The 26,743-nt window shown below is 56.3% G+C and overlaps 1 protein-coding gene across 1 annotated transcript in view; it reads right to left on the bottom strand.

Moving 5' to 3' along the window:
- Positions 1-26,743, bottom strand: part of COL13A1 (collagen type XIII alpha 1 chain) — a gene marked incomplete at its 5' end in the record, with an annotated part of 111,037 nt that overhangs the window by 38,541 nt on the left and 45,753 nt on the right. The window contains 10 exons of the mRNA XM_082642849.1: positions 321-365; positions 10,540-10,575; positions 11,343-11,369; positions 13,732-13,836; positions 18,509-18,565; positions 20,440-20,466; positions 21,316-21,342; positions 24,456-24,482; positions 25,093-25,119; positions 25,931-25,966. Coding sequence (XP_082498975.1) covers positions 321-365; positions 10,540-10,575; positions 11,343-11,369; positions 13,732-13,836; positions 18,509-18,565; positions 20,440-20,466; positions 21,316-21,342; positions 24,456-24,482; positions 25,093-25,119; positions 25,931-25,966 — 414 coding nt within the window. The remainder of the gene's footprint in view (positions 1-320; positions 366-10,539; positions 10,576-11,342; positions 11,370-13,731; positions 13,837-18,508; positions 18,566-20,439; positions 20,467-21,315; positions 21,343-24,455; positions 24,483-25,092; positions 25,120-25,930; positions 25,967-26,743) is intronic.

The raw sequence follows: 26,743 nt of genomic DNA, 5'->3' as shown, positions 1-26,743 counted from the left end.
CAAGTGAAGGTGATTTTTAGGGGGTCCCGATTCCCACATGGGTCTCAGAACTGCAGCCAGAGCTGGGGGTACCTGAGAGGACATTTATGACCCACAGTTGCCCACAAGGAAGCCTGGCCATGTCGGGAGGGCACTGCTGAGTGATGGCTCACGGGCCAAAAAGGAGCACCCCTGCCTGGAAGACAGGCCGGGCAGCAAAGGGGAGAGGATGGGAAGAAATGTGCACTCCATCTCCTGTCTTTACAGTAAGACAGGATGTGGGAAGGGAAGGAGCTGGGAGAGAGGGCTGGGGCTGGGGGAGCTGCCTGGGGGTGGCGTACCTTTGCTCCGTGTTTGCCCGGCATCCCTGGCATGCCCCGTTCTCCCTGAAGGAAGAAACAAGAGAAACAGTGAGAAGAGGACCAGACTCAGGGCCCAAGGTCTTGGCCCTGGAAGCATGGCCTGCAAGGATGTCAGTGAGAGTGGTTGCTGTGGAAGCTTGGGATGACAGTCCAGCCCATGAGGAGCTTGAGAGCCCCACCATTGCCGGCAGCCATGGTGGGCCACTCTTCTCAGCAAGGTGGACCTGCACAAGGACCCAAGTCGCAGACCACAGAGCAGGAAAGAGCCCCAGAGAGAGGCCCACCGGGAGGAGCCTGAGGCCAGGGAGGGGGAAAGCGGACTTGCACAAGGTCTCCTGCCTGCCAGGGGCCTGGGCTAGGGCCGTGGGCCTGAGCCGCGCCCTTGGCCACTTGCCTACTGCATACCTTCCCTCCCTCCCTGGCCTGCCTCTTGCCCATTTTCACTCTGCACGTTTGCATGGGTGGTACTGCTGGCTGAGCCAGACGGGGCTCCGGCCTCTCCTCTTCCCTGGGGTCCTTTTCCTTCCAGGTTCCTTGGGTCTAACTCTTCCCGAGGACATGAGGGCTTTGGCCCCAGGTCAGGGAGGCTTTGGGCGGTGGGGGACTGTGGATGGAGGCAGGGTGTGGCCCGGAGCCCACCCACTTCTCTGCATTCCTGGCCCTGCCTGGCCAGAGGCACCAGTCACGGGGCTGCTTCTCCAGGACATCACACTTGGGCTTTGCTCCACCATCTCGGCAGTGTCCTGTCTTTTTGTGTAACCTCTTTACTTCCTGGCGAAAATGCCAAATCTAAGGGGAGGAGTGAGCTCAGGAAGGACAGGGAGTGTCCTGCCCTCCTTGGAAGGACACACCAGGAGGAGATGGGGTTGGAGGTGACAGCCAGCAACAATTGGGGGCTGAGAGCAGGTGAGTCAAGACTTACCCGCGGTGTCAGAGAGGGAGGGGTGCAGGGGAGGAAGGAGGCCTTTGTCTCCACGAGGGGAACCCCAAAAGAAGTCCCAGTGTAAGCCCCAGCCAGGGCTCAGGGTGCTGTGCAGCATGCGTGGTAGCAGCTCAGACCCTGGGGCCTGGAGGCCACGCTGCATATCCCACAGGCAGAGGGGGAACATGGCCCCACCTGGCCTCCATCTTTTCAGCTGACCTCATTCCTTCCCTGACATCTTACAGGAAGCCCTGGTCCACTCTTCTCCTTGCAGAGGCTGGAGCTACTTCCAACCTTTCCCCTCCCTGATTGAGCCTCCACGCTGGCATCCAGATAAGCAGCCAACACACAGACTGGACAGTAACACGCCTGTACTTGGACACTGCCACCGCCCGGCACTGACTGTGGGAAAGGGGCCGGGCTCCTGAGCATGGCATTCCACCCCTGCTCCTTCCTGGCCTCATCGCCTCACATCCTGACACCTACACTGTTTCTCTGAAAACCTCACCCGTTTTCAGAATTCTCTGCCTTTCTGCTATTTCCTCTGCTCAAAACCCTATTCCTCCTTGGGGTGCTGGTCAAATGCCATCTCCTCTTGAAGCTTTTTGTTCTGCCCCGTAGTCCAGTGCTGGCTCCTCAGTGCAGCGGGAACCACTGTGTGTACGTAATCTGTACACACAAACCATGTCTGCTAGGGATGGCTTCACCTCCATCCTCTTTGGGCCAAGTCTCTGAATTCTGTGAAAGGCCCAGAAACTTTAGCTCCGAATGCAGGAGCCCTCCCTCACCCGACCCCACCAGGACCCCTGAGCCACAGGCAGGGGTGGTAAAGCTGGATTCAGAAGTGACCACAGCAGACAAGCTGGTGCCCCAGGCCTGCCCCGGGCGCTAAATTCTGGTAAATCCCTCTTGTGGGAAAGAGTGGAGAAAGGCACAGCCATTTACTGTGTCTGTTATGTGTCTGGCACTGAATTAAGCCTTTACATCCTTCTTCTATTCAACCTCTAAGAATCCCCCTCTAATCAGTGAGGGAGTGGATGTTATTCCTGTTTCACAGGTGAGCAAACTGTGGCTCTGGAAGGCCAGGTATGATTGCCAATGTCACACAGAGCAGAGATTTGGACACAGGTGTTTTGTCTGCCAAGTGCAGGTACCAGCGACTGGCGTTCCGTCACTTCCGTTAAACACCCTCTGCAGGCCAAAAGCAGGGCAAAGCCCTCTCTTCTGGATGGCCCTCAGGTCTGTGCCCCAGAGGGGTGAAAAGTCAGTGCTCAGACCAGGGCTGTATCTTTAAGCACAGGCACCAGGGAAAAGAGCTGAGTCGGGGCCGGCCTGTGAGCACAGTTCTGCTCTACGGCCAGCAGAGGGCGCCAAAGGACGTCATCAGAAGTCTGGCAACAGTGGCTGTAGCCGAGGGCCCCATCACTCTTTCCTCTGGAGGACCCCTGCTCAAATTCCAAACAACCCAACTGGGTTGACTCAGCCCCGAGGACACCAGGCAGAGTTCCCTGGGGTGGGGAGGTACAGGTGGGAGGTCAGCTTGGGCGTCCCTGACTATTCAAGGATCTCCCGTTTGCCCCATTCTTCCTCTTCCCACCTTTCCCTCAGCTTTCCCCCAATACATGTGCCCTCACCTTCCCACCTCCACCTAGGGAGCTGGGCGGGGGAGCCAGGAAAGGCTGTCTGTGTGACCCTGCATCAGTCACTTCCTCTCTCTGGGTCTGCAAAGTGAGATTGGACTAGACCCTTCCTACCCACCCCTGCTCCTGAGAGGCCAAAGCCGAGGAGCTGACACTGGGTGTGTTGGCAGTTCCGGAACAAGGCTCCCTGGGGGAGGGAACGTTAGCTCTGGGTAAAACTGCGGCTCTACGAGGGGCTCAGTGGGTCTCCTTCTGCCCTGGAGGACAGCCTGGGATGCCTCAGTAGGGGAGGAGGCTGGGGCCTGCCCACGCTTTCCAATCTCCACGTGAGCTGTGCAGAGCAGAACCCTGGGAGTGAGGGTTTCCGGGCTAATCGGGGTTGTCTTCAGCCCATGATGGTTTGTATATAAAGAAACAACTGCACACTCCGGGGAAATCTGGGCCCCTTGCAGCCTCTAAGGAGGCAAGCCTCCTCGTTAGGGTGGCTGACCTCTGCCCCTTCCCTCCCCTCTGGGTCAAGTCTCTTAATTCTCTAGGTGACCCAGGCTCCCTTGATCCCCATCTCGGGGCCTCCCTCACTTCCCACCCCTCTGCTGGGCAGGAAGCAGGGGTGGCCCCTGCTGACCCCACCCTGCGGGCTCATTCCACTCTCATCAGTCTCCTTCTCCAGGGCTCGTCCCCAGGGGCTTGCCCCAGCCTGACCTCTGAACCAGCGGCTGGGTTCATTCTGCACCAGAAAACATTGATTCTGGATGGTGGGAGAGGTGAGAGCGGGCTGAGAGTCATGATCAAGGACTCCAGGGTGGCTGAGGGCAGGGCATTCATTTGCAGGGGTGGTGGGATTGGGGACGGGGAGCATTTCCGGGGCCATTGCTAAAGGGAGGACATTGACACACTGTGTGCACAGAGCTTTTCCTCGTGGCATGGCTTTGCAAGAGCACATCTAGAGACTCCTTCTTTCCTGTTTCACTTCGTAAAAGTTATTTTGTGTAAAAGGTTTGAGTTTGGGATTGTCCTAAATTTAGATCCACTAACTCACTAATCTCTTAGTTGGGGAGGGAGAGTTCATAGTCTGCCAAAACGCGAGGGCCCCAATTTATCTCCCGTACCTCCTGTCCTCCCAGCAGGGAGCTCGGCCACCGGATCCGGGCCATCCAGCAGCTGGGAAAGTGGGCGCTCCAAGCATTACAAAGGGTCTTGCCCCAGATGCACGGAGCATGGGCAGTGGTCCCTGCTGTGGAACCTGGCCTGCGACCCCCAGGCCAGCCCTACCCTGCCTACCACCTGGGAGACTGGCTCTTTAACCTTGGTGCCAAGAACCAAGGACGCCGGCTGGCTGGCCTGGAAGGGGTGGATTCCAGTCTTTGTGGCCAAGAAAGTGCTGGGGTGAGCACAGGTGGCTGCCCTGAATGACCTTGAAGGCCATCCAAGCGCCCACTTTTACGATGCCACTGACTCCAGCTGCCCCTGTGCAGAGTTCGCACCAGCATCAATAGGTTCTCTATTCTGGTTCCGCTTCCAGGTAGGAGGACCCATCCTTTACCCAGATGACAGGATGGAAGCGAGTTCCTTGGAGCACAAACCGGTCGTGCCCTGCTCTCTTAATTGGTGATTTAATGTTTGTTGAACAAGCTGGGCAGGGACTTGGCAAGAAGACATAGTCTCGAAAGAGGTGGGGGGCTTCCAGGTCAGCTCCCCAGCTGAGCAAAGGTCAGGCCAGAGAAGCAGGGGGAGATGCGTAGACCTCCCTAACGTGAGGCTCCCGCTGCGGCCCAGCTGCGGGTGAGGAGGGCCCTGGGCCTGAGCAGCTCCACACAGACTCTTTGTTCTCTGCAGGGGAGAAGTGTGGGGAGTGGAGGGCTGGGGGGAGGCCAGCAGGTGACTCAGGCCTTAAGTCTGGACCAGTGCCCTTTCCTGGGTTGGAAAAGCTGGGCGAGGAGGGCTAATGTCTTTCTCTCCCCTAAAGAGTTCCCAGGACTCTCTTCCGGGAGAAAGGCAGCTCGGCTCCCTCTTCTCTGCCCTAGCCACCTCCAGACTGGAGAGGCCTGCGACCGCGGAAACACCAGGTCCTCCGGTAATTAGGGCCGGCAGGAAGTGATCCGGGGAATTACCGGGGTCAGGCACCCCACCGAAGGCCAGGGCTTTGGAAGGGCGGCTGGCTTGTAATCTCGATTTGAGATCAGTTGATTTTGTAGTTAGTTCCAAAAAGAAAAGTCAGCTCTAATTAATCTGGGGACTTTGGAGTGCAGGAGAAACAGGGCCCAGAGAGCACAGGCTGGGGGCTGGAGTCTGGCGGAGCGGGAGTCCCATCAGCCCCCACGAGGCCTCAGATCTGGGGCCCGTGTCTCAGCTCCCTGATCTGCTTTAATTGAAATGGTCTGGATGCCCCCGCTGGGAATTCATGGCTTTGAAAGCAAGCGCTGTCCCCACCCCAGAAGGCTCCTGCGTCTACGGTTTCCATCTGCACAGACTGCTCTGCTGCACGTGAGTGCGGCAGGGAGCCTGGGGTTGCCCAGGTCCTCTGGGAGCCAGGGGGTGTGGGGAGGTTTCAGGAGGTTTCTCCACTGGGGTGCAGGGCTGAGACAGCTGCCTTCTCCTGGCTTTATTGGAGGTCCTGGGACCATGCCAGCTCCCTGGGGAAGCTTTCGGGTGGAATCAGTGCCAATGGGAAAAGCACTCCCCTTCCTCAGTTCTTTGACCCAAACACACCAAGTACCCCAAGTTCTCTGCCTTAGATGCTCCAGGTCCTGCTCATAGAGAGCCTGGGAGGCTCGGAGGAGGGCCTGAATCCAGCCACAACCTTTTCACAAGAAGGAAAACAGCCCAACTCCCTCTTTCTTTCCTTCTAGTAGAGGAAGTGGGGGTCTGGGAGGGGAGGTGTTTGGAAATCATGGGTCCCCCCAGGTTCATAAGACCCAGGTAGTAAAGTCATTTAGAACAAGCCTCTGGGGCCAGACAGATCTGGCCTCACCGCTTTGTAGTTGTGGCCCTTTGGGGATTCACCTCTGTGAACCTTGGTTTGCTCATCTGTAAATTGGGGCTAAGAATAAAACCTCCCTCACAGGGTGGTTATAAGGATCCAATGAGGTGAGGCAAGCCAAGGGCCCCGTACAGCTTGGCACGAAGAGGCCCAGTAAGGTAGATATAATAATACGAGTTATCATTCGACAGAAGCATGTCCACCCACGTGACGCCTTGCTCTGACTAGCAGGTCAGAATGATCCTGCCCTTTTGCAGAAGGATTGAGGAGGGATGAGGAGGTGGGCGGGGTGGGCGTGCTTCTGCTCTTCACACCCTTGCTCCAGTGCCCTAGCCAGCCGACCACAGGGCCCATCAGATCTCCTCCCCGGGAACCCCTGTTTCTGGGGAGCCCCGCAGCCTCCGGGGGAGCACCCACAGTTACAGGCTGAGTGAGCATGAGGCTCTCGCAACCTGCCTCCTCTGAAGACGCACAGCCTGCAGCCTGCAGGAGAGCTCTGGTCCTTCATGCAACCCCCAAGGCTTAACACCCAGACCACCACACGCGTCAAACTCATGCCCCACTGCCAAGACGGGTGGACCAGCTATCATGTGCTTAGATATAGGCTCTCACCAGGTTTTGTGATCCACACACAGTCTGACAATACTCATAGCCTCTTGAAAGACAGCCAAGGTTGTAATGTTTTAAACACACTTTGCGTCTTGCAACATATTTAAAATAGATTGGCGTCATAAATTTGGATCAAATAGGTACCACGTGGGCACACTACAATACTCACAGTGTCCAGGATGCGGGGCTGGGGCAGTGCAGGGCCCGCGGGCGACCCCGGGCTGTGATCTCAAGTAGCTGGTGGAGATGCTGCCCTGCTGGCCTGGCTGGCCTTTGAGAGGATGCCAGGCTGGGACCAGCTGCCAGGGTGGTGGTGGTGGTGGAGGATGGAACTAATCATCAGCAAACCTCACAGGATGAGAGACGTCTTTGCTGAGAGTTAAATTCCACCCCTGACTGAAAGAAGGGCCCCGCGTGTGTGTCAAGTTGCCGGGACAGAGCAATGGAAGCAGATGTGGAGGGTCCATCAGTTACCCTGCGGGTCCCCTCATGCCCTGAACACAAGGGGCGTCTTGGGGCCTCTGTGCCAGCTTGGTGTCCCCACCCATCAGTACGGAGTGGTGGGTGGGAGCAAACTCATTGTCTCAGCATCCGTGACCAAGCTGCCCTTCGTGTTGGTACCTCCAGGCCTCATTCCAGGCAGAGAGCAGAGCGGGAGGAGGAGAGAGAAAAAGAGATCTGACAGATGCCCCAGAAAAGAGCCTGGGGCTTAACTCTCCACATCCCAGAGAAACCACACGGGAGGGTGGTCTGTGCACAGATGGCTTAGCCTGGGGTGAGACCCCCCTGAGCAGACATTCACTTCTGCACCAGAGCGAGACGACTGCCTTCCGGGTTCGGACTCATGAGACCTAGCTTCCGATTCCAGCATGACTGTTCACCAGCTGTGCAACCTTGGGCAAAGTATTAACCTCTCTGAGCTTCTCATCTAGACAGTGGGGATAATGCGCTCAAACTACTGGGCCATGGTGAGGATGAGTCAGAGAGGGAGTGAATGGACTTTGGCTAAACCAGAGATGTGAAGTATTGCTGCCCTTGTCCTTGGGCACCAGACTCTTCATCTCAGAATTCTGACAGGAAGCAACCTGCTGCCTGGGCATGGTGATCACGGGGGCTGGGGCAGTGGGACGGGCACTCATAGCCTCCTGAGTAGTGCTTGACCTAGAGGAATGACCCCCAAGTCCTTGGGGGCAGACTCTTTGCTGCTGGCCATCGGTCTCCATTGCATGCCCTCTGGCCTCTGTTGGCCTAGGAGGCTGTGGCATCGGGGATGACAGGACAAGGGTCCCAGCAGAGTGAGGGCCAGCATAGAGACAAGGGTGCTGAGACTACCCAGTGGCTCCAGGAGCGCCTACTGCAAAGTCTCAAGGACAGGCTGGGAGAAGAGGAGGCAGCAGGAGCCTTCCAGAAACCCAGGGAGGCTAGCAGCCCCACAGCCCCTCCGGATTCCAGGAGAAGAGGCCGTTGTGGAAGGGCAGGGGGTGGTCCGGCAGAGAAAGAAAGAGTGGGGAGCATGAGTTGAGCATGAAGGAGAAGGGCCTTCTCAATTCCTTGAGAGCCCTAAGAGCACTGATGCTTCTGACAAGCCCTGGATGCGGATGAAGAAAGGCCTGGACTGGAGGGGCCTGATCGTCAAGCCAGGGTGGGGTGGCGGGCTGCTCCTCTCTAGGGGGTATGGAGCCAACTCTGTTCTTAGGAAGCTGTAGCTTCCCTGAGCTGGAAGGGATTTTAGTCCAGTCTCCCATCTGACACAGAAGCTTCTCTTAACATGACCCAGACCCATAGTTATCCAGCCTCTCCTTGAATACCTCACGTGACGGGGAGTTCCCTCCTTCTCAAAGTAGCCATCTGTACTGCTCTACCCTTAGTCATGCACCCTTCCATGCTCAAGCCTTCTCTAGCAGCCCTGAGCCTTTTCTCCCCAGAGCAGGCTTCCCAGGGGTCAGAAGCTGCCCCTCCATCAGCAGAACCACACTCTTTTTCTCTGCAAATTCAGTGTAGCCAGGGCTGAATGATTCCTCCCACAATCTGAGCCCAGAATTGCCAAAATCATGGAACCAGGCCCTCTATCATCATGACACCCCAGCCCCAAGCTGATGCCTCTCCATCCTCAGGGCAGCAGACCCCCAACCTCCTTTCTGGATGAACTAGACTTCCCGTTGGCAGGAGAGTGCAGACGCCTACCATAGTATGGATGCCAGCTGCGGGCATCCCCTTGATCCAGGGGGGAAACTGCCGCCCTGAAGTTTCTTCACAGTTTGAAAGAGCTGGTCTGGCTGCTAATGGGAAAGCCGACCCCGTGCTGCACCAGGAGAGGCAGTAAATGCTGTGAGTCTGCGTGAGTGGGTGGAGGCAACCTCGGGGGCTGTAATTTCCACTTCCTGACACAGTACAAACTTTGCAGTTTATGCAGAACTAATGAAAGATCTCTTGGGTCTTGCCATTTCACCCACCAAGCACCCGTGACAGCAACCGCCTGATGACAGAGCTACATGGCGTGTGGAATGTGCTTCTCCAGAGTGATTCCTGCCTTTCCAGAATCCCTCCCCGTCCTTGTCCTGCCTTTCCTTCCTGTCTCTTTTCTTCTCCTGGAAGGCGCCAGAGCCTCCCAGCTGGGGCCTGGAGGGCGGGATGGGCTCCTTATGGCAGGTGGCACCCTGTGAAAGACCCGGACCTGGCCTTGAATTCCTGCTCTGCCGCTTATGACACTCCAGGCGTGCCTCATTTTCCTCATCTGTTAAATAGGAGAAGAAGAGTATCAGCCTCCTAAGGTGGTGTTAGGATTAGATATGATGCAAGTCACGTTGAAGGGCAGACTGGTACACAGTAGGCATTTAGTAAGTGGTGCCTAGTATTGAAATGATTTTTATGTTATATAGTTACCGTAATGACCACCTCTGGGCCTCTGCTCAAATTGTTTTCTTGTCTAAAATGCCATTTCCCTTGAAATCTGCTGCTTGAAGGACCACAGTGGTGGATTAAAAATGGCCACAAAGGCTTTGCCACCCTTGGACAAGAAGAAGCGGAGGCTGGGTCCCCCAGCCCCACTGACTTGCATGCTTCGGCTGTGTGACTTGCTTTGGCCAATAGGACTTCAGTAAATGTGATGCAAGAGATGTTTTTGAAAAGCACTTGAGCACTGGGACTCACCCGTTTTGAAAGCTGACCTAGGCCTGCCATGCTGTGAGGAAACCTCTCTGCCCTACTGGGGCTGAGAGGCCACGTGGAGGAGAACAGAGGTACCCAGCTCACAGCCAGCACCAACCCCAGGCATGTGGATGAGGCCATCTTGCCCCCTTCCCACCCAGCCTTTCCGCCCAACATCCCATGTGACTGCATCAGTGAGCCCAGAGGAGACGCAGAACTCCCACATGGCCAAGCCACAGAATCCTGAGAAAGAACTGTTTTAAGACAGTAAGTTTGAGACGGTTTGTTACACAGCAGTAGATAACCGATACAATTACCCATTCACCAGGACTGAGCTCAGAGGCTGTCCCTCCTCAGAAGAATTCCCAAACTCCTCCCAACCTAGAATTAATCTCCCTGCACACACCGCCCCCCCCCATATTGACACAGCACTTTGTAATGGTAGCAGTTAGCACAGTCTGCCTTCACCAGGGTTATCTGTACAGGAATCCTGTCTCTCTGGCCTGTGAGCTGCCAGAGAGCAGGGTTGGGACCCTTTCATATCTCCCACCATGCTCAGAAGCTCTGCCTGGTTCCCACATACTAGGTCCTCAGGGGGGCCAGTGAGAACCTGGCCTGCCTCTGTGCAGACACAGCCACCCAGGCTGGCGGGGGACACACTCCTGGGTCTGAGGTCCAGCGGGGCCACTGACTTGCCCAAGGCCCTTCCCCTTCTGAGCCTCTTCCTCCCCCAGGTGGAGACATGAACCCCTGTTCAGCCCACCTCAAGGGTTTCGAGGCTCCCGCTGGTATGTGTGCAAAGTGTGTGTGCGTGACGAAGTCCGGACCCTGTGTGCACTGTGGTGGAGCCCCACTTGGGTTGTCACTGGGGGGTGGGGCCTCCGCTCCACTCCTTCTTACCTTCCGGCCGTGGTAGCCCTGGATCCCCGGGTCTCCCTGGGGGAACCAAGAGAAGACCATTAGAGGGGTTTTCTTGCCACCCCCTTCATATTACCATCCCTCCTCCTCCCAATGACTCCAAATCCTCTGACCTCCACCTCCAGCCATCCCTGGAACAATAACAGGGACTGTTCTACTCTTCAGAATGAGTCCTTGCCTTGCGGAGGCAGAGGGAGGTGGGAAAGGTTAACTCAGCAGGGGCCCAGGACACCTGAGGGTCAGTTTTTGTTCTACCATGGACCCTCTGTGGCATCTGGACAAGTCACTTTTCCCCAGGGCTCTAGCTTCTGCATTTGTGAATTGGTTGGCTGGGATCAGTGCTTTGCTACTTCTCATCCCTAGAGCCGCAGGGACTCCAGCTTCAAAGGGAGATTCTGTTTGACATCGTGGGCTTCCAGATAAGGTTTCCAAAGAAACCAGATGACCCTGAAGGTCCTTTCCAGTTCTGGCCCCTTATGAAATGCTGTTTTACTGGGATGTTGTCACAGCGTCCTGGGCATCAACTTTGAGTTTCCAACTAGACCATAATCTCCTTGGAGGGCAGGGCCGCATCTTCCATACCAGCCATAGCACTTGCTTGGCCTGAGCCCACAAAAATGCAATCCTTGCGGGACCCAATCAATTTCCGAGGGCATTCTGGAAATGAGCCACTCGTGATCCTTCTCTCAGCTGAGATCCCTCTCAGCTCCCTTCAGTGACGCCTCCCCCTCCCTCCTGCAGGGAGCTCTCCCGCCCGTTTGATGCATCACCCAGAGGGCCCTCACCTTTGGTCCAGGAGGCCCAGGTAAGCCCTGCGGAAGCAAGAAAAAAGGTGAATGGAGATGGATTCCTCTGGCAAACGGTGGGGGCTCGTCACGTTTCCAGTGGAGGCTGTAATGGGTTCTGGATGTGTTGAAGAACAGATCCAGAGGGTCCTGGAAGGGTATCTGAAACCTGCTGAGGGCACGTGGGGACAACAGGCTCATGTCCCTCTTTGGAGCCACATGGGCGCCGTGGGCATCTCCGCTGTGCTCGCCCACTGGAAAGTAGGTCAGTGGCATCATGTGAAATTGGCAGTGTGGTTTGGTCCAGATTCCCACCCACCCACCTCCTAACTGGAACCACTCCCTGGAAAGCCGACCTTGCCCAGCAAAGCCTGGGTTTTGCCTCTGGCCCTGCCAGCCTGTGGGGGAGCCCTCTGTCTCCTTCCCCCACCCCTGGGGCACAGTGAGCACAGCAGCCAGCGCGGGGGAGGTGGCATGGGCCCCGCGGGAGCCCGAGGGAGAAACAAGGGAAGGCGGGCTCCGGCGTGGTCTCGGGCGTGGGTCTGGACGGCAAACACTGGCTGGAGAAAACCATGATGCTCGAGTCTGGCCTCTTTCAGTTGGTTTAAAAGCATGCTTTCTGGTTTTTCTCTTTATAAACAACCTAACAAAGAAAACCACCTGGCTTGGGTTCAGTGATCGGGAGTTACCCACTGTGTTTGGGCAAGGGCCATCAGTAAAGAAGTGAATTTTGAGCTTTGTTTTTTGGTTTTCTTGGCTTGGTTTGTTTGGTTCAATTCCCTAAATTTCACTTCCTTTCAGGTTTTCTGTTTTTGCATCTAGAAACCCATGGAAGTGAGACTAACTTCCCTCCCCAGCGTTCTGGGGAGAAATCATGGAAATATTTAAAATTCGTTACGGGGATCAAGCTGAGCAGGAGAGCTGGCTCCCAGCAAGTTAGGTTTTCACTCTGCTGTGCCGCCTTCTGGCCAAGATGGCAACCCTGGCCTGCCAGAGCTGTCGCCCAGCCTAGGGGGACCCTACGCCGAACCTCAGCTTTGGCAGCTGGGGTAGTTGAGGGCCCAGATGTGAAGCCAAGTGCCATGGAATGTGGCTGTACTCATTGAGGGCTCTTTGGCAGGGACACCCTGACCCAGCAATTCCACCTTTGGGAATCTATCACCATGAAAGCATCAGAGATGTGCACATTGACGTTCAAGAATATACAGAAGGGAACTCAGTAACTACCTTGTAGATAGACCCAGCAGTCCTAAAATCCACATCACAGGAGACTCCTGACTTAGGAAGGGGCATGGTTTACGATATTAAGGGAAAAAAGTAACAGGATACAAACTGTTATATTATTCAGAACATCAACAACCTGGAAAACGTTTATGTGCAGATCTAAGGAGAAAAATGGAAAGTACTCTCTACAGCGTTAATGATGGGGAACACTGGATATGAGAAAGCATGCAATTTAAGACTTTGTCTATGTTCCAAATTTTTCACAATGAAGGTATGATGCCTTTGTCATAAGGGAGAAAAACACTTTTTAAAAAAAAGCCTCGTGGAAAAAACATTATCAAACAGACTATGTCCTTAACCCCTGTCCCTCTAATAACTGCTGACGTCAGTCTTAGCTCTGGGTGGAGAACCCATTTTCTCCAAAGAAGTCCAAGGGCCTGCTAAGTTATTCTGCCCTGGTGCTTTCTTGCACTAAATTGGGCTGAGAAAGAGTCGGGGCTTGGCCAGGGCTTACAAACAGATGACTGGTGGACACTGGGACTGACCTGAGTGTGGTCGTGCTTGGAGGGGTGTCTGTTGGCCCCCCTGGGCCCTCCCGGCAGTGGTCCAATCCCCAGGCTCGATGCAGGGCCCTCCTGGCCGACCAGACGTGTAACTTGGCTGGAAGGTGGCCCAGGAGTGGAAGCCCACACACATCAGCAAAAGCATGTCTGTTAGGGATGCCAGGCAGTCGGATGCCCGCTTGCTACCTCCTTAGAACACACTGTGCCCAACTCAGGTTTTCCTAAGCCCGGGGGTCAGGAGACAGCCATCAGAATGGCCCTGGGAACTTTCTTTCCAAGCTCCTGTCTGCTGAACCTGGGAGGGGGCGCCTGTTCATGGTGTCCTCCCTGGCAGGCAATGACTGGAGTGGAACACACGGTCCCAGAATGTGTGTTCAGAACCAGAGTGTAACAGGTGAGTGTGACAGGGACAGGCAGCTCCTGCAGGGGCCAGCCACATCCAGCGGCCTTGCCAAGTGTTTCTGCCTGTTCAGTGGGGACCCAGGTTCCCACTGGTTATGAAAGGTTTGGAAGCTTCCAGGGAAAGGTTTGGAAGCTTCCAGAGATTTCTTGGGACAAATCTCGAAGGAGAGGAAGCAGTGGAGAGCGGGAGAGTTACTTACGGGTGGCCCCATGGGCCCTGGCAGTCCTGGGTGCCCCAGTCCACTTGGTCCAGGAGGGCCTGGTGGCCCTGGTGGGCCTTGGATGCCAGCCTGGCCCTGTTCACCCTGAGGTTCGTGGAAACAAGCGTTAGAGAGAGAGCCCCAGGCTGCAGAGCGGTCCCGCCCCAGTGCCATGCACCCGCTGAGGCCCCGCCGTGGGCTCTGGGGGGAGGCGGTGGTGGCGTGATGGTGATGGTGCTGTGGTGGTGACTACGTGCAGGGGCTGGTGGCAGTGAGGAGACGGCCAAGACATTAGCCCCCAGAGGAGGGGCTTCCAGAGAGGACTCGCTGCATCAGCTGCTGGTCCCCAGGGCTGAGCTCTGCTGCGGTGGCAGAGGAGCAGGTGAGATGCTCCCCGGCCCGACCGAAGGCCTCTTCCCAGCCTGGTCAGATGGCCAGGGTACAGCCCAGGTGGCCGGCAGCCTGGGCGTGTCTCGGCACCTCCCTCTGTGTGGCGAATCCACCATCTCTGCGCCCTGGCCTCCTAACTATCAAATGAGAACAGCTGTTCCTTGTTTCCCCTCACTGCTTTTTGCTGTCTTTGATTATCTGGCCCAGAGGATCAACTGAGATCCTTAGGTCAGAGGCCACAGAATTTTGTTTGGCTCACCAAATAATTGGGCAAGAGATTTTATGTAAAAAATTTGGCTTGGTGGCTTCTGATGAAAAACTGGGAGCCCTGGCCAGCTAGGCCCACATTCCCAGGGGGCTGCCATCAACTGGGCTCTCCAGCTGCCTCAGGCCCACCCCCATCCTTTCTGCCTGCAGCCTGTTTCTGTCACTTATGTGATTTGTACCTGACCTCAGGGGACAGTTGAGTTTTGAAAGTGTAAAGTGCTTTGTGCCTCTCTGGAGTCGCTATTATTATTCCTTTGCCTTATCCCCCAGCCTTTGTCACCCACTGTGCATGTGCCCAGGGTGGACCCAGGGCCCAGGGAGGAAGGGGTGGGATCATGCTCCCTCAGGAGGAGGAGAGAGCCTGGTCCATGTGACCCAGATCTTGGGGCTGAGGGCCAGCCCAAGTCAACCTAGATCTACGCAGATCCATGTCATTATGTTATTTTCTACGTGACCTCTCCAGGGAGGTTCTGGGCTCAGCTCTTGATGGGGGTCCAGCCCTGCAGACAGACTAAGGCAGAACAGCCTGGCAGGTGTTGAGCGCTCCAGGCTGGGATGCAGGGAGACCCAGGCGGCCAGACTGCAGTCCAGCCCACCCTTCTCAGTGTGATCTCAGTAATCCTCTATGACACTGCTGCTTCCCTATATGAAAAAGGGAGCTGACAATGCTTGCTGCAAACTCCACAGAGGAAAATGATGATTACAAATAGGAGTGTACATCCTCACAATGAGAACTAAGATTTTAGCAGCATCTGCTTGAATCATATCTCAGATGGGACATCCTAGGGCAGATGCCACCAGCAGTGCCACTCTGGGGCCTGGGCTGCAACCTGCCACACCCTCTGAGAAGCCACTTAAGGGCTCAGAGTGTCCATGGTGGAGAAGGCAGGTGCAGAAATGGGTCACAAGTCCCATTTTACAGAAGAGAAAAGTGAGGCTCAGAGAAGTTGAGCTCCCTAACCAAGGTCACAAGAAGAATTTGGGGGCAGCCAGGACCCAAGCTCAGAACTCCAGACTATTCCTATTCATTCCAAGTAAGCCCCCAGCAAAAACTGCTCACAGTCCAACTTTCTGCACTTTGGCAATGACTTCCAACACCGTCTGCTGAGCACATCATATCTCATATAAAGTTTCCTCTTTCAACTAATGTTAGACCCAATGTTTAAGCATCTTATAGAGCCTGTGAAATCAATACTGGTTTATTGATAGGAAATGGACGAGCCTTTTTATGTCCCACCATGGCTGACAGCATAAAAACCTTATTCTCTAGGCAGAATCTGCAGCAGGCAGCACAGGGGCCCCTATTCTTCTCTCTACTTTGCAAATCAGGTCAGGGCAGCACAAAAAGTTCTGGCTTATCCACCTCTTGCTCTTGAAAAGGGGGGCAGCAACATGCCTCGGCCCCTCCTAATTTCTTCATCTGTGAGGTGGCGATGATGCCACCTCCACTGCCGGGTGGCCCATGTGGGATTACATGAGATAATCCATACAGAATTCTTACAATAGTGCTTGGGACCCAGCAAGGGCTCAACACATAGCGGCTAATGCAACTAAGGCCAGGAGGTGGCTGCTGGGGCTTGAGGCGAATGGCCGCTCTGAGAGCAAGGACTCGGCTCTCCTGAAATGGGGTCTGACACGGGTAGGGGTGGCTGAGAGCGGGGTGGGCCTGGTGCTTCTCTGAGCTGCCAGTGGGCCCCCTGAATAGCCAGGCTTGGGCTAAGCGCTAGGAGCACATGGAGGCTCTCAAGGATTTGGCTGGTGTAACAGGATATGTAGGCTTGGGTGGCACGTGTGTCAGATGTCCCTCTGTATTTTTAGCTGTAAATTGGAGTGATTTTTCAGCCTTGTTCAGTCAGGTGCCTGAACATGCAGGCCCCTGGGCTCCTGGCTCCTGAGTCAGGCCAGATGGGGGCTCCAGGCCCTGCTGTCAGGTTTTCAGAGAGCATCTCGGAGCCCTGCCACTTCCAGCACCCCTGTGGCCTTGGGGGTAACCCCTGACCCCGAGTGTAAGGAAGGCTAGGGGCATGGGTGGCAGCCATGGAATTCCTGGCCTGGCATCAAGCTGCAATGCCTATGCCTGGATCCCTGGGTCTGTGGTCTCTTGTTCTTTGTGATCTGGTCCTATCCCAGCCTCCTTGGCTTAGTTAGGCAGGAGAAGGAAGCAGTTGCTCACAACGATTACACCTGTCAGTTGTGGGCTACATTTCCTCTGCAAATTCCCTCGCTTCTCAAACTCAGGTTACAAGTGATCAGATGCTAAGCAATCTGCATTTCTAAATATAAAGGGTGTAGGTCCAACTGAGAGAGCCTGGATGTGGGGTCTGAAGACCTGGCTGCCAGTTCCCATTCTGCTTCTTGTTGTTTGTGCGACCTTAGGTACAAATTCACCTCTCTGAGCCTCAATTTAATTATAGCACTATGCCATGAATTATTCCCAGTGCTGTGCATACACAATAACCCTATGCAGTAGGAACCGTTATTATCCTCATTTTACGAATGAGAAAGCTGAGGTGCAGAGAGGTTAAGTAACTTGCCCCAAATCACACAGCTAATAAGGGCAGAAGAATCTGGCTGCTCTGCAATTTATTGGCTGTGTGACCTCAGGCAACTTACTTAATGTCTCTGAGCCTTCCTCATCTGTGAAATAAGGATGATCATGCCTAATTCATACAACCACTGAGAGAATTAAATGAAATGAGGCCTGTAAAATGCATAGCCCAGTGGCCGGCACACAGTGATGGCTGTCGTGAGTAGTAATGGTGGGGTAGTTGTTGTGGCTTCTGGGCCCGGGAGTTGTGTATTTCCACGTCTACAGCATTCGTGAGTCCATTTTTGTCCAAATTAATGTAACGGGAGTGCAGTGAGATTCTCGCTTCACCTATAGCCCCAGCTGGCCTGACAGGGACCAGAGACTCACCAGCCCTTGGGAAGCCCCACGTGGTCTGGGAAAGGGAAGTGTCTACCTGGAAGGTCCGCCTTTTAATGACTGGGGGTGGAGCCAGCCGCACTGAATTGAGGAGAGGCAGCAGCTGAGGAGAAAGATGAGTTGGAAGGCCAGAGGGCAAAGGCCAAAGATCGCAGGGGCTCAGGAGGGTTGAAAGTCCACCAGGATGGCAGGGCGGCCAAGAAGGAGGGAGGAGAGGAAGAGAGAAGAGAGATTAGCGAGTGTGAGGCACAGGAGGGCGGGCGTGGACGGGGCGCTTGATGCTTGTGGGTGCAGTGCTGAGCTTGCCCTTGGATGGCACCCCATCCCTGGAAGGAGGCGGGCCCTCGGGGTATTGGCCAGAAGCACTCCCCGACTGGGAGAGTGGCCCCCCTGGCCAGACCTGCCCTCCATGGCCAAGCTGGGTCGCAGAGGCCTCCTAACATGCGGCCCAACATTGCACTGCCAGCCCCGCCGGTCCCTGGTCCTGGACAGGCTGCCGGGCTGAGGGGCACAGACTCCGAGGCTCTGGCTCGGGAGCCACAGGACCACCCTAAATTGGTACTTGAAGCCAGGCTGCTGTGTGGCGACCTCTGGGTTCTTTTTTTGGCTAAACAAGAAGGGCTGGTGTCAGCGGATCTGGGGAGGATAGTCAAAAGCAGAGCCAAGCCCGGATCCCGAGGGTGTGGCCAGTGTGGGCACCAGCTAAGTGCTACTGAGGTCTCACCCTGGGGCTAGTGGGCTTGGAAAATAGACACTGGACAAAGACGTCTCTTGCATGTTCAACCACGTTTTTGGGGGGAGGCAACTTGCAATCATGTTATCTAATGTAATTTTCATTTCTGGAAATTCTTGCTGTTTCCAGACTCTCAACCCATGGGTGCTGAGCACTTCGCTTTTGGAAGAGGTTAGAACCCATGTGAAAAGAAAGACGGCATATAATCCACCTCTCGTTTTTGAAAGCATTGTGACTCACACGAGGCCACTGGGATGAGCATTAGGAAGCAGGGGCCGCCTGGGCTGAGGATGCACCCAGCTAGGGACCTGGGAGCCCAATCGTGGCCTTTCCAGGTCATTGCTGCCTTCATGGGCGGCCCCATCCCTCCCACTGTGGGGCCTGGGGACGTGCAATGTTGGGCTCTGCATCTAGGGGGCCTCTAAGCAGAGGGGCCTGGAGACCTTCCAGAACCTACAAACCTTCAGGGTAATTATCTGGTTGGAGTGCAGAGCTGCTAGAGACCTGCTTAGGTGCTCCTGGTGTGGGGTGGGGTGGGGGTGGAGGTGGAGACAGGGCAATGGGGAGAGTGAGTGCCAGGCCCAGACACCAGCTCCCCGTCCCAGCGCACCCCTCCTCCCCCTCCCTCCCTGGGGATGCTACAGGCTGGAACAGGGGCCCGGACCGCCTGGATCTTGTATCTTGCGGGCCAGGAGGCCTGCCACCCCCATCAGGTCTGCAGTCCCCTCAGAAAGCCAACAGATGCCTTGCCCTAGAAGGACCCTGCTTTCCTACCCACTTCCAGATAAACAGAAGGTGCCAGTTGCCTTGCCCTGCCCAGCGGCTGGATCCCCAAATCCACTCTCACCCGGCCTGACTCGTTACCCACACAGGCGCAGTCATACCCTGGGCTCCTCTGTGCCCTGTGGCCCTGTGGAGCCTTCTCTCCCTGCCAGCTCCCTCTTCTTGGGGTGCGCTGATGGGCAGAGAGCTCTCTCCTAACCAGCCCCATGCGTCCTCTCGGGGCTGATGACACACTGTCAAAGCGTTTAAGTTGTGTAGTCTTTTGTGCTGGGGGATGCTGTCTTTCTTTTGGGTAACATAACAATCCTGTGAGCCCATCGTTTCAAATAAACACAGCTGACCTTCTATTATTGTATCAGGATCAGGCTGGCCGGAACACCAGGGCCCCTGCTTCCCTGCAGCACATGCCGCTGACAGGCTGGCTCTGTCTGTGCTGCTGCCGGCCTGTGCCCCCAACCCAGTCTCGGCCTCGCCCCCACCCCAGCCACTGATGTTCAAGGCTGTCCCCGCCTTGGCCTCCCCCTGGCCTGGGAACCAGGGGTCAGAGTCTGAGTGGCCGGACCCTGCCAGCAAGGCCCTCCCAGTGGTCTTCTGGAGCCAAGTTGACCGACTCTGAGTCTGGCTTGTGCTTCTCTCCACTCCCTCAAGACACTCCCTGGCAGGGGTGGGTGCCCAGGGCAGCCACACTGTGTGTGTGTCTGTGGGCACGATGCAGCCTATGACAGGGGGATGGACACCTAAAGATGCTCCACTGAGAGAGGCAAGGCCGATCCACAAAACGAGGGGCATTTCTCTGGTCCCAGCTCACTGGGGCTCCTGCACACCTTCACTCCACCCCATCCCCAAGAATGGCTCTCTGATGTTGGCACACACATCTGAGGGTTCCCGATAGGACGACAGCAGACTTTGGGCTCTGTATCCTGGGCTGAAGCAAGGGAAAGGAAGGAGCTGGGTGGGGGCCAGGGGGGATGGGAGATCATCCCAGCCCTGAAATCCCCCACTCCACTTGGAGGGGCTTCCTTGATTCTTAAAGAAGCAAAACAGAGACTTTACCCTTGAATTGATTCAGTCAGCCTCCAATTATCTCCCACCATGGAGGTTTGGGTCCTCTGAAACAATGACTAATCCAAAAGTCCCTCTGATTCCGCCAGGGCAGGCAGATGGACACACACAAGCTGTCTCTCTCTCTCTCTCTCTCCCTCTCACACCCCCACACACACACACCCACACCCACGCACACACACACGCTGGGTAGGGAGCCAGACCCAGACTCACACAAGCCGCACGGCCTTCTGTTGAAGGCCATGTGCAGAGGAGCACACAGCTAGGCGTGCAGAGTTCCAGATACACACACGCTGGGGGCGTGCAGGCCCAGCCAGCACAGAGGCAGACGTACCAAGACACGCAGCTCTGCACAAACACACACACGCTGACTACCAGGCACACCCCCAGGAGCTGGCCAAACACACCACCACCGTCACGGCACCACTCTGGCTGCTGAGTGCAGAGGGGGCTGTGTGCTCCTGGTCCCCAAGCTCTGCAGGGAAGAAGATGAGGCTAAACTGGGGGCTGTGCCCCAGGGATGGATCAGTATTTGGGGTTCACTTACCCGGTGTGGGTACTCTCCACACTGACCCTGGGGAAGAGAAGGAAGGAGAGGAGGAATCAGACCCTTGCTGTGGGGCTGTACCATGGGGGCAACCTCAGGACTTGGGGACGCACCATGCATGTGCGTCACCCGCTGCCCTGCTCTGTCTTGGGCTGAGCTCTCTCAGGCAGGAGAACTGATTCCCTCCCTCGAGCCTGGCTGGCAGCAGGGCGGTAACCTCCAGGGCCTGCCCAGACGTGGCTCCACAGAGCCAAGGGCAGGACTCTGCCACCATACATCACATGCCATGACGGCAGAGTCAGGAGTTATGCTCCGTGCCTGGCTGGAAGAAGCTTCCGGAAAGGCTGACCCTCTGGGTGGGTCCACCCAATGGCACTGAACAGGAGCCCATGGATGGGAATAGTAGACACCAAGGCAGGCTATGGGCAATGGGGCCCTCGGAGACGCCTTCTTGGATCCGGGGGTGCCAGGTCCCTGCACCGTCCGCCTGGGGGCAAGCCCAGAAGAGCCCCCATCAGAAACTCAAGGAAGCAGAGAAGGTAGGAGGCTGGGAAGAGGGCCAGACCAGTGGTTTACAAATTGACACCTCAAAATCCTAGAGGCTCATGGAGGTGCTCAGGAAATACCATGGGGGTGGCAGGCTGGATGGGCAGAGAAAGAGGCTGAGAAGGACCAGGCTCCAGGCCGTGCCTTCCCCCCAAAAGAAGAGCCCCACACAGGGCAGCTTCCCTTCTCTCTCTCATATACCATGTACCACAGGGTACAGGGGATTCCCCTGGTTCTGTTGATAAAATCTGAAGTTTGAAAATAATCCTTTCCACCTGTTGGAAGGCTGCTTCTTGAGATGAAAATTCTAGAAAACCTCCATCAGCTTACCTTTTCTCCTTTTTGTCCTGGAGGTCCCTAAGAAGAGAAATGAGACAGTTAGAAACTGAGGCTAAGGACTCAGGGCCCAAAGCCTCTCTGCTGGGAAACATTGGGGCGATGTACCAACTGGCTATCCTGGGGGACCCGCCAAGCACTGTGGGGAGGAACACACACACAGGTCAGTGGCACACAGAAGGCAGGCAGAATCAGAGATGCAGGCCTGCGTAGGATTGTGCAAGAAACTTTTTGGAAAGCCTGCAGTCCCGAAGGCTGGGCTTGGCCACCCACGCCAGGTCTTTCGGTGCCCGAGATGTTCCAGCTGGTGTGGCCCAGCTCCTTCAGCCACCCGTGGACGTGACTAGGTGTGCCCTGACCCCCGCACACGGCCGCGATGAAGAACAGGTGCCATCCTTCATTCATTCCCGCAACCACCAGCATCTTGTGGGCCAGCCACGGAGGAGGCTGCATGGCCACGTCAGGCAGGGCTCTGCTACTGCGCACTCACGCCGCGTCCTCACAGAGCCAAAGGCACCTTCTAACTCCTACTCTCCAAGGCCTCAGCATCAACCCCACTGAACCAGAAGGGCTTCTGGGGACACGGGGGCTGGGGCAGCGCTGCAGACTTTGGGGGTTTTGGAGAAACCTTTGGCCAAAGAGAGGAAGCAGGAAGTCGGCGACTTAAGAATATTCTGGGCTCCTCGGAGGAACATAAGGGACCTCGGGGTTTCCTTCCAGGGTGTCTTGTCAAGCTCGCAGAGCTGAGGAAGGAGCCCGGGTGCAGGGTGGACCTCCTCAGTTCTCTGAGGACATGGCGTCCAGCTGGGTCTCTCAGGAGCCTGACCCGAGGCCAGTGCTGAGAAGGCTTCACACTTGGCCAGTGTGGAGGGGAGGGGGGAGGATGGCGCACCTTGTTCTGAGGACCCCCTTGGAGGCAAGGCTTTCAGGATGTGCTGAGCTCACACCCGCGCTGGCCCGAGAGGAAGGCGCTGGCGTCACTCCATCTCCCGGATGAGGTGACGGAGACAAGGCCCTGCGGCTCAGTGAATGGTGGCACTGGGACCGTGAAGGTCCAGCTGTGTCCACTCTGCCACGCGCTCTGAACTGGGCTGGACCTCAGGGGGCAGGGCTTCTAAACTTGGCTGGAGCCACAGGCAGTGTCCCAGCCTCTGGGGCCCTGAGCTCCCTTCCATCCTGCAGGCCTTCCTCAGGGCCTGTGAGGACGCACCTGCCAGGCCAGTCTCTTTGGGGTTTGAAGACCACAGGATGCCCATGGACAGATCCATCTGGGTGGGAGGAAAGCCTTCTTTTGTCCCCGACTTGACAACTGGACCAACCCCAAACTGGGAAATTCCCAGGAGGTTCGTGGGAAGAGACAAGTGGTCTTTGGGACAATCCATGTGGCACCCCAGCCTATGCAGTTGGCTAAGTGTTTAGCATCAAGTTTAGCAGAATATGATGCATCTGGCAGGGAACCAGACTGCAGCGTACCAGGCCACCCTCTCTTGGGACAGAGAGAGGAGTATGATGAGAGAAGGAGGGCCAGGGGCCCAGAGAAAGAACCCAAGGGCTTGGGGCTGCAGAGACTTGGAGGACTGAGTCCAGACATCCCAAATGGCAGCCCATGGGACAATCGTGGTCCCCAAAGTATTTTGTTGATCTCACACAGTTTTATTTCAATAAACTGAAATACTGAAGAGCAAGGAGAGTACAACAAAAATCTGAATTTCAAGTTTCTTCAAGGTCCAACAACACAGGGCACCGATTAGCTCTTGAGCCTGCCCCTTTAGGACAGGTCAGGGCGATGTGCTAGCTTGGCACCTATCGTGCTTCCTCTGTGCCAGGCACTGTTCTAAGCACTTGGTGTGAATTAACTCCTCTCGTCCTCAGGACAGCCCTGTGAGTTGTGGGACAAGCAGTGAACACAGAGTCCTGGTTCTCCTTTACGCCACCTGGGGGGCCCCGATCCTGTCGACACCTTACATCAGATTCTCGGGGCTACTGTGAGGTGGGTGGGGCAGAGGTGACCCTCTTTTGACAGGTGAGGGCACAGGTTAAGCATGTGAGGGTGAGCCCCAGCCCCCCATGTTGGATGCCCAGCAGCAGGTAAACCATCCAGGAAGGGAGGCGAGTGGGAGACAGACAGATGATAAGCAGGCCAAGATAATTACATTAGACAGCGTGTTGAATTAATAGCCTGGGGTCCCCGTGCCAAGCCAAACAGAAGCCTAATGGCTCTGTGGCCTGTCGGATTTTGACAGATGACTACGAGGTGGACAGGGGACCTATCACACTGACGTGAGCTCACGGGAGAAGGGGTGGCCCTACCCTTCCCTGCTCAAGATAGTTCTGACCCTGGAACAGACGGGGAAGACTCACGGGGGGTGAAGTGGGGTGGGGCAGAGGGATGGCAGAAAGGGGAGTCCCCTAGAAGGGTCCCTTTCTTTCTAAACAAAGGGTCCTGGCAGCAGAAGGAGACACGGTGGAGGGTAAGAGTCTACCCCGTGGATCTCACTCCCTGTTCTGTTATTTAGGCGTTGTGTAACCTCAGGCAATACACACAACCATTCTGAGCCTTGATCTGCTCTTTCATAGAGTGGGGATAATAAGCTGTTAGGAGGATTACAGAGCAGTGCCCCGCTGATGGCCATCACTATTCCTTCTGGGGTGGCACGGACTGTGTTAAGGCTCTCCAGAAGGTGGGAAGGGGCCAGGAGGAAGGTGGGGGCAGAGGTCTGCTTCTCCAGGTCTGCCTTGTGCCTGGCTGGGGCAGGAGCGCCTGGAGCCCTGGGAGGCCCAGAGCAGGGAGCATGAGGAAATTAGGCTCAGGATGAAGTGCTGGATGGGTGCCCCTCGGCCCCCCTGTGAGTGCTGGGTGAGAGTGGCGGTTTGGGAACACTAGCTGCTAATTCCGTGTGACACTGGCCAAGAGCAGACACTCCCTGGACCTCCCTTTCCTCATTCTTCAGGTGGAAAAGCCCCCTGCTGCCTCTCCTCCCTGCGCTGAGCGAGGACCTAGGGGGACCCGTCGCACCCAGCCGGGGAGTGACCGTGGGCCGGCCACTCCCGCTGCCGGGCAGTGCTTCTGTGGCCTGTGAGGGCCAGGCTGACCCCCGCACCCCTCGAGGGAAGGCAGGAAAGCTGGGTCTTACCGTCTCCCCTTTTGGTCCGGGGCGGCCCTGGAACGAGAGGAGCACGAGTGCTGGGTGAGTCATTTGCACCCCAGAAGTACCCCAGCCCCATCCCCCAGTCACACAGGGCTCCTCCCGTGAACGTGTGCATCTGGGGCCCAGTGAAAAGGACTGAGATGAGCAGAGAGGAGCTCTGGACGGGAAGCAGCCTCCATGTGGACTTGGGCACGTGTCGGGGCTGGACCGAGATGGAGACGCCGAGCAGCACACAGGAGGCGCCCTGCGGGGCTGGTGGGGAGGGCGCGAGCCAGAGCTCTCCAGCCCTCTCCTCTCCCGCGGCCTCCTTGCCTCACTACCTTCCAGCCTCTTCCAGGAGGCCCTGGAATCAGCAGATTCTAGGATGGCTCTTGCTCCAGATACTGAGAGTGCAGCTTGGAGGCTGTGGACTTGTGCCCAGGGGAGGCTCATGGGGGACGGGGCAACTCATTCAAATGGCCTCTCTTCCCCTTCCCACTGGCAACGACGTTCCGCCCCAAGAATGTTCATTTTATCTGAAGCGTCTTCCAAGGAGTCGGGGTCTTGCAGAAGGACTAGGAGACCCCGGGTTAGTGACCTGGACTAAGTGGGGGGAGCCCACAGCCCGAGAGGGTCCACTCACCGGTTTGCCGTCAAGCCCAATGGGACCCTGAAAGAGAAAGAGGCCAGATGTAAAGACCGAGTATCACAGCTGTCCTGGCAGAGAGGCAGCCTGAGAGGTGGTTAAGGGCACAGGTTCTGCACTGTAGCAAGTTAGGGTTCACATCTCTGCTTCACCACTTGCTGCTATGAGACCATGGGTAAGCTTAAACCTCGGTTTCCCATTCTAAAGTGGGGAGTAAAAGAATCTCCCATGAGGGGTCTTTGTGAGTGAACGAAATGCCACCTGCCCCGTGCTGGCGCGAGGGAGAACCTGACGGGTGGCAGTCGCCATGGTATCAAAGTCCTTTTCACCTCGAGTGGAAAGTGGAGGGTGTGTTCCTGGAAAGCAGGGCTGGCCAGCACCGAGGCCTGCGGGAAAGGGGGAGCTGGCTGCTCCCTGCCCTCCTCTCATAATCTGTCTTAGGCCTTAGGCAGGGCTCCCAGGACATCCAGAGGGCCACATGACTGCCCCCAGCAGGCGGATCTGCTCTCAAAGCCAGGTCAGAGGTGGCCTCCGAGTGGTGCATCATCTGCCCCACAGTCCAGGGTCCTGCAGGGCTGGCCAGCCTGTGACTTCACAGCCTGTCCTGTCTGCCATCCCTGTAGTTCCGTGTTGATGTCCCTGTCCCCTCCTGCACTATGAGCCGAGTGCTGGGCTACTCTCCTCAGTTAGTCTCCACGAAAGGCTGTAGGAGAGGGTCCTTACCGATGGGAATTTGGAATGGCAAAAGCAGTCTGAGGGCCGGCTCTGCCTGAAGTTTAACACAGCCAGGCCCAGGAGTCGCCAGGGGCACAGCTGACCAGTCCTCTCCACTTACCGGAAATCCAGGAAAACCTCGAGTGCCCGGCTGACCCTGAAAAGAGCAGGAGAGGAGTGAGTGTGGGTGAGGAGGAGAGGAAGCCACACCTTAGTCCCCGGTTCACCTTGGCTCCCAGAGGGTCAGTGGTTTCCCTCCCACTCCTCTCTGATCATCCGTGAGAGACACAGGCTGCAAGGCGGGATGGAGAAAGGAGATGGACCATCATAGGAAATCTCCTCCAGGGAGTGGGGTGGGGAAGGGAAAAGCAGGTGGCCAGCATCCTTTGGGTCTTTCTGGGAAGTAGCCTGCCAGAGTTCCTCACTGCCTGCCCGGATGCTCTGAACCTCGGCATGGGAGTGGGATGGAGAGCAAGGACGATGGGGACTCAGCCTACAGCGCGCTGAACTCCTGGACTGGGATCGTCTAAGTCCTCTTCACTTACACAGTCATTGTTCATGGTCACCTATCTAACGATGGTTTGGATATTGGAAATTGGCCTTTGGAATGTGTTTTCAGACCAGAACAGGTCAGACTGCCCACTGTCCTCTCACCCTGGCTAATAGGGCTCTCCTGGTTGGGCAATCTCTGGGTCCCCCAATCTTTGTGGGATGCAGAGCAATCATGTCCATTTTTCCGGAGGTACAGAGTGCACAGATCAGTATTCAGGTTGGAGATTAGAAGCTGGTTCACTGGCCAGATTCAGGACAAAAGAGAAGTGCGGAGGTGAGAAGAAGCCTGAGATTGTGCAGACCCAGGGCTGGAACGGGCTGACCAGGTGGTCCAGGGTGATGGAGAGCTAAGAAACCTGGGTCCTGTCACTCCCCTTCTCAA

The sequence above is a fragment of the Mesoplodon mirus genome (genome assembly GCF_964341445.2).
Source record: "Mesoplodon mirus genome assembly, chromosome: 2".
Taxonomy (NCBI): domain Eukaryota; kingdom Metazoa; phylum Chordata; class Mammalia; order Artiodactyla; family Ziphiidae; genus Mesoplodon; species Mesoplodon mirus.
Note: the sequence above shows the minus strand (reverse complement) of the source record. Positions and strands in the feature narration are given on the sequence as shown.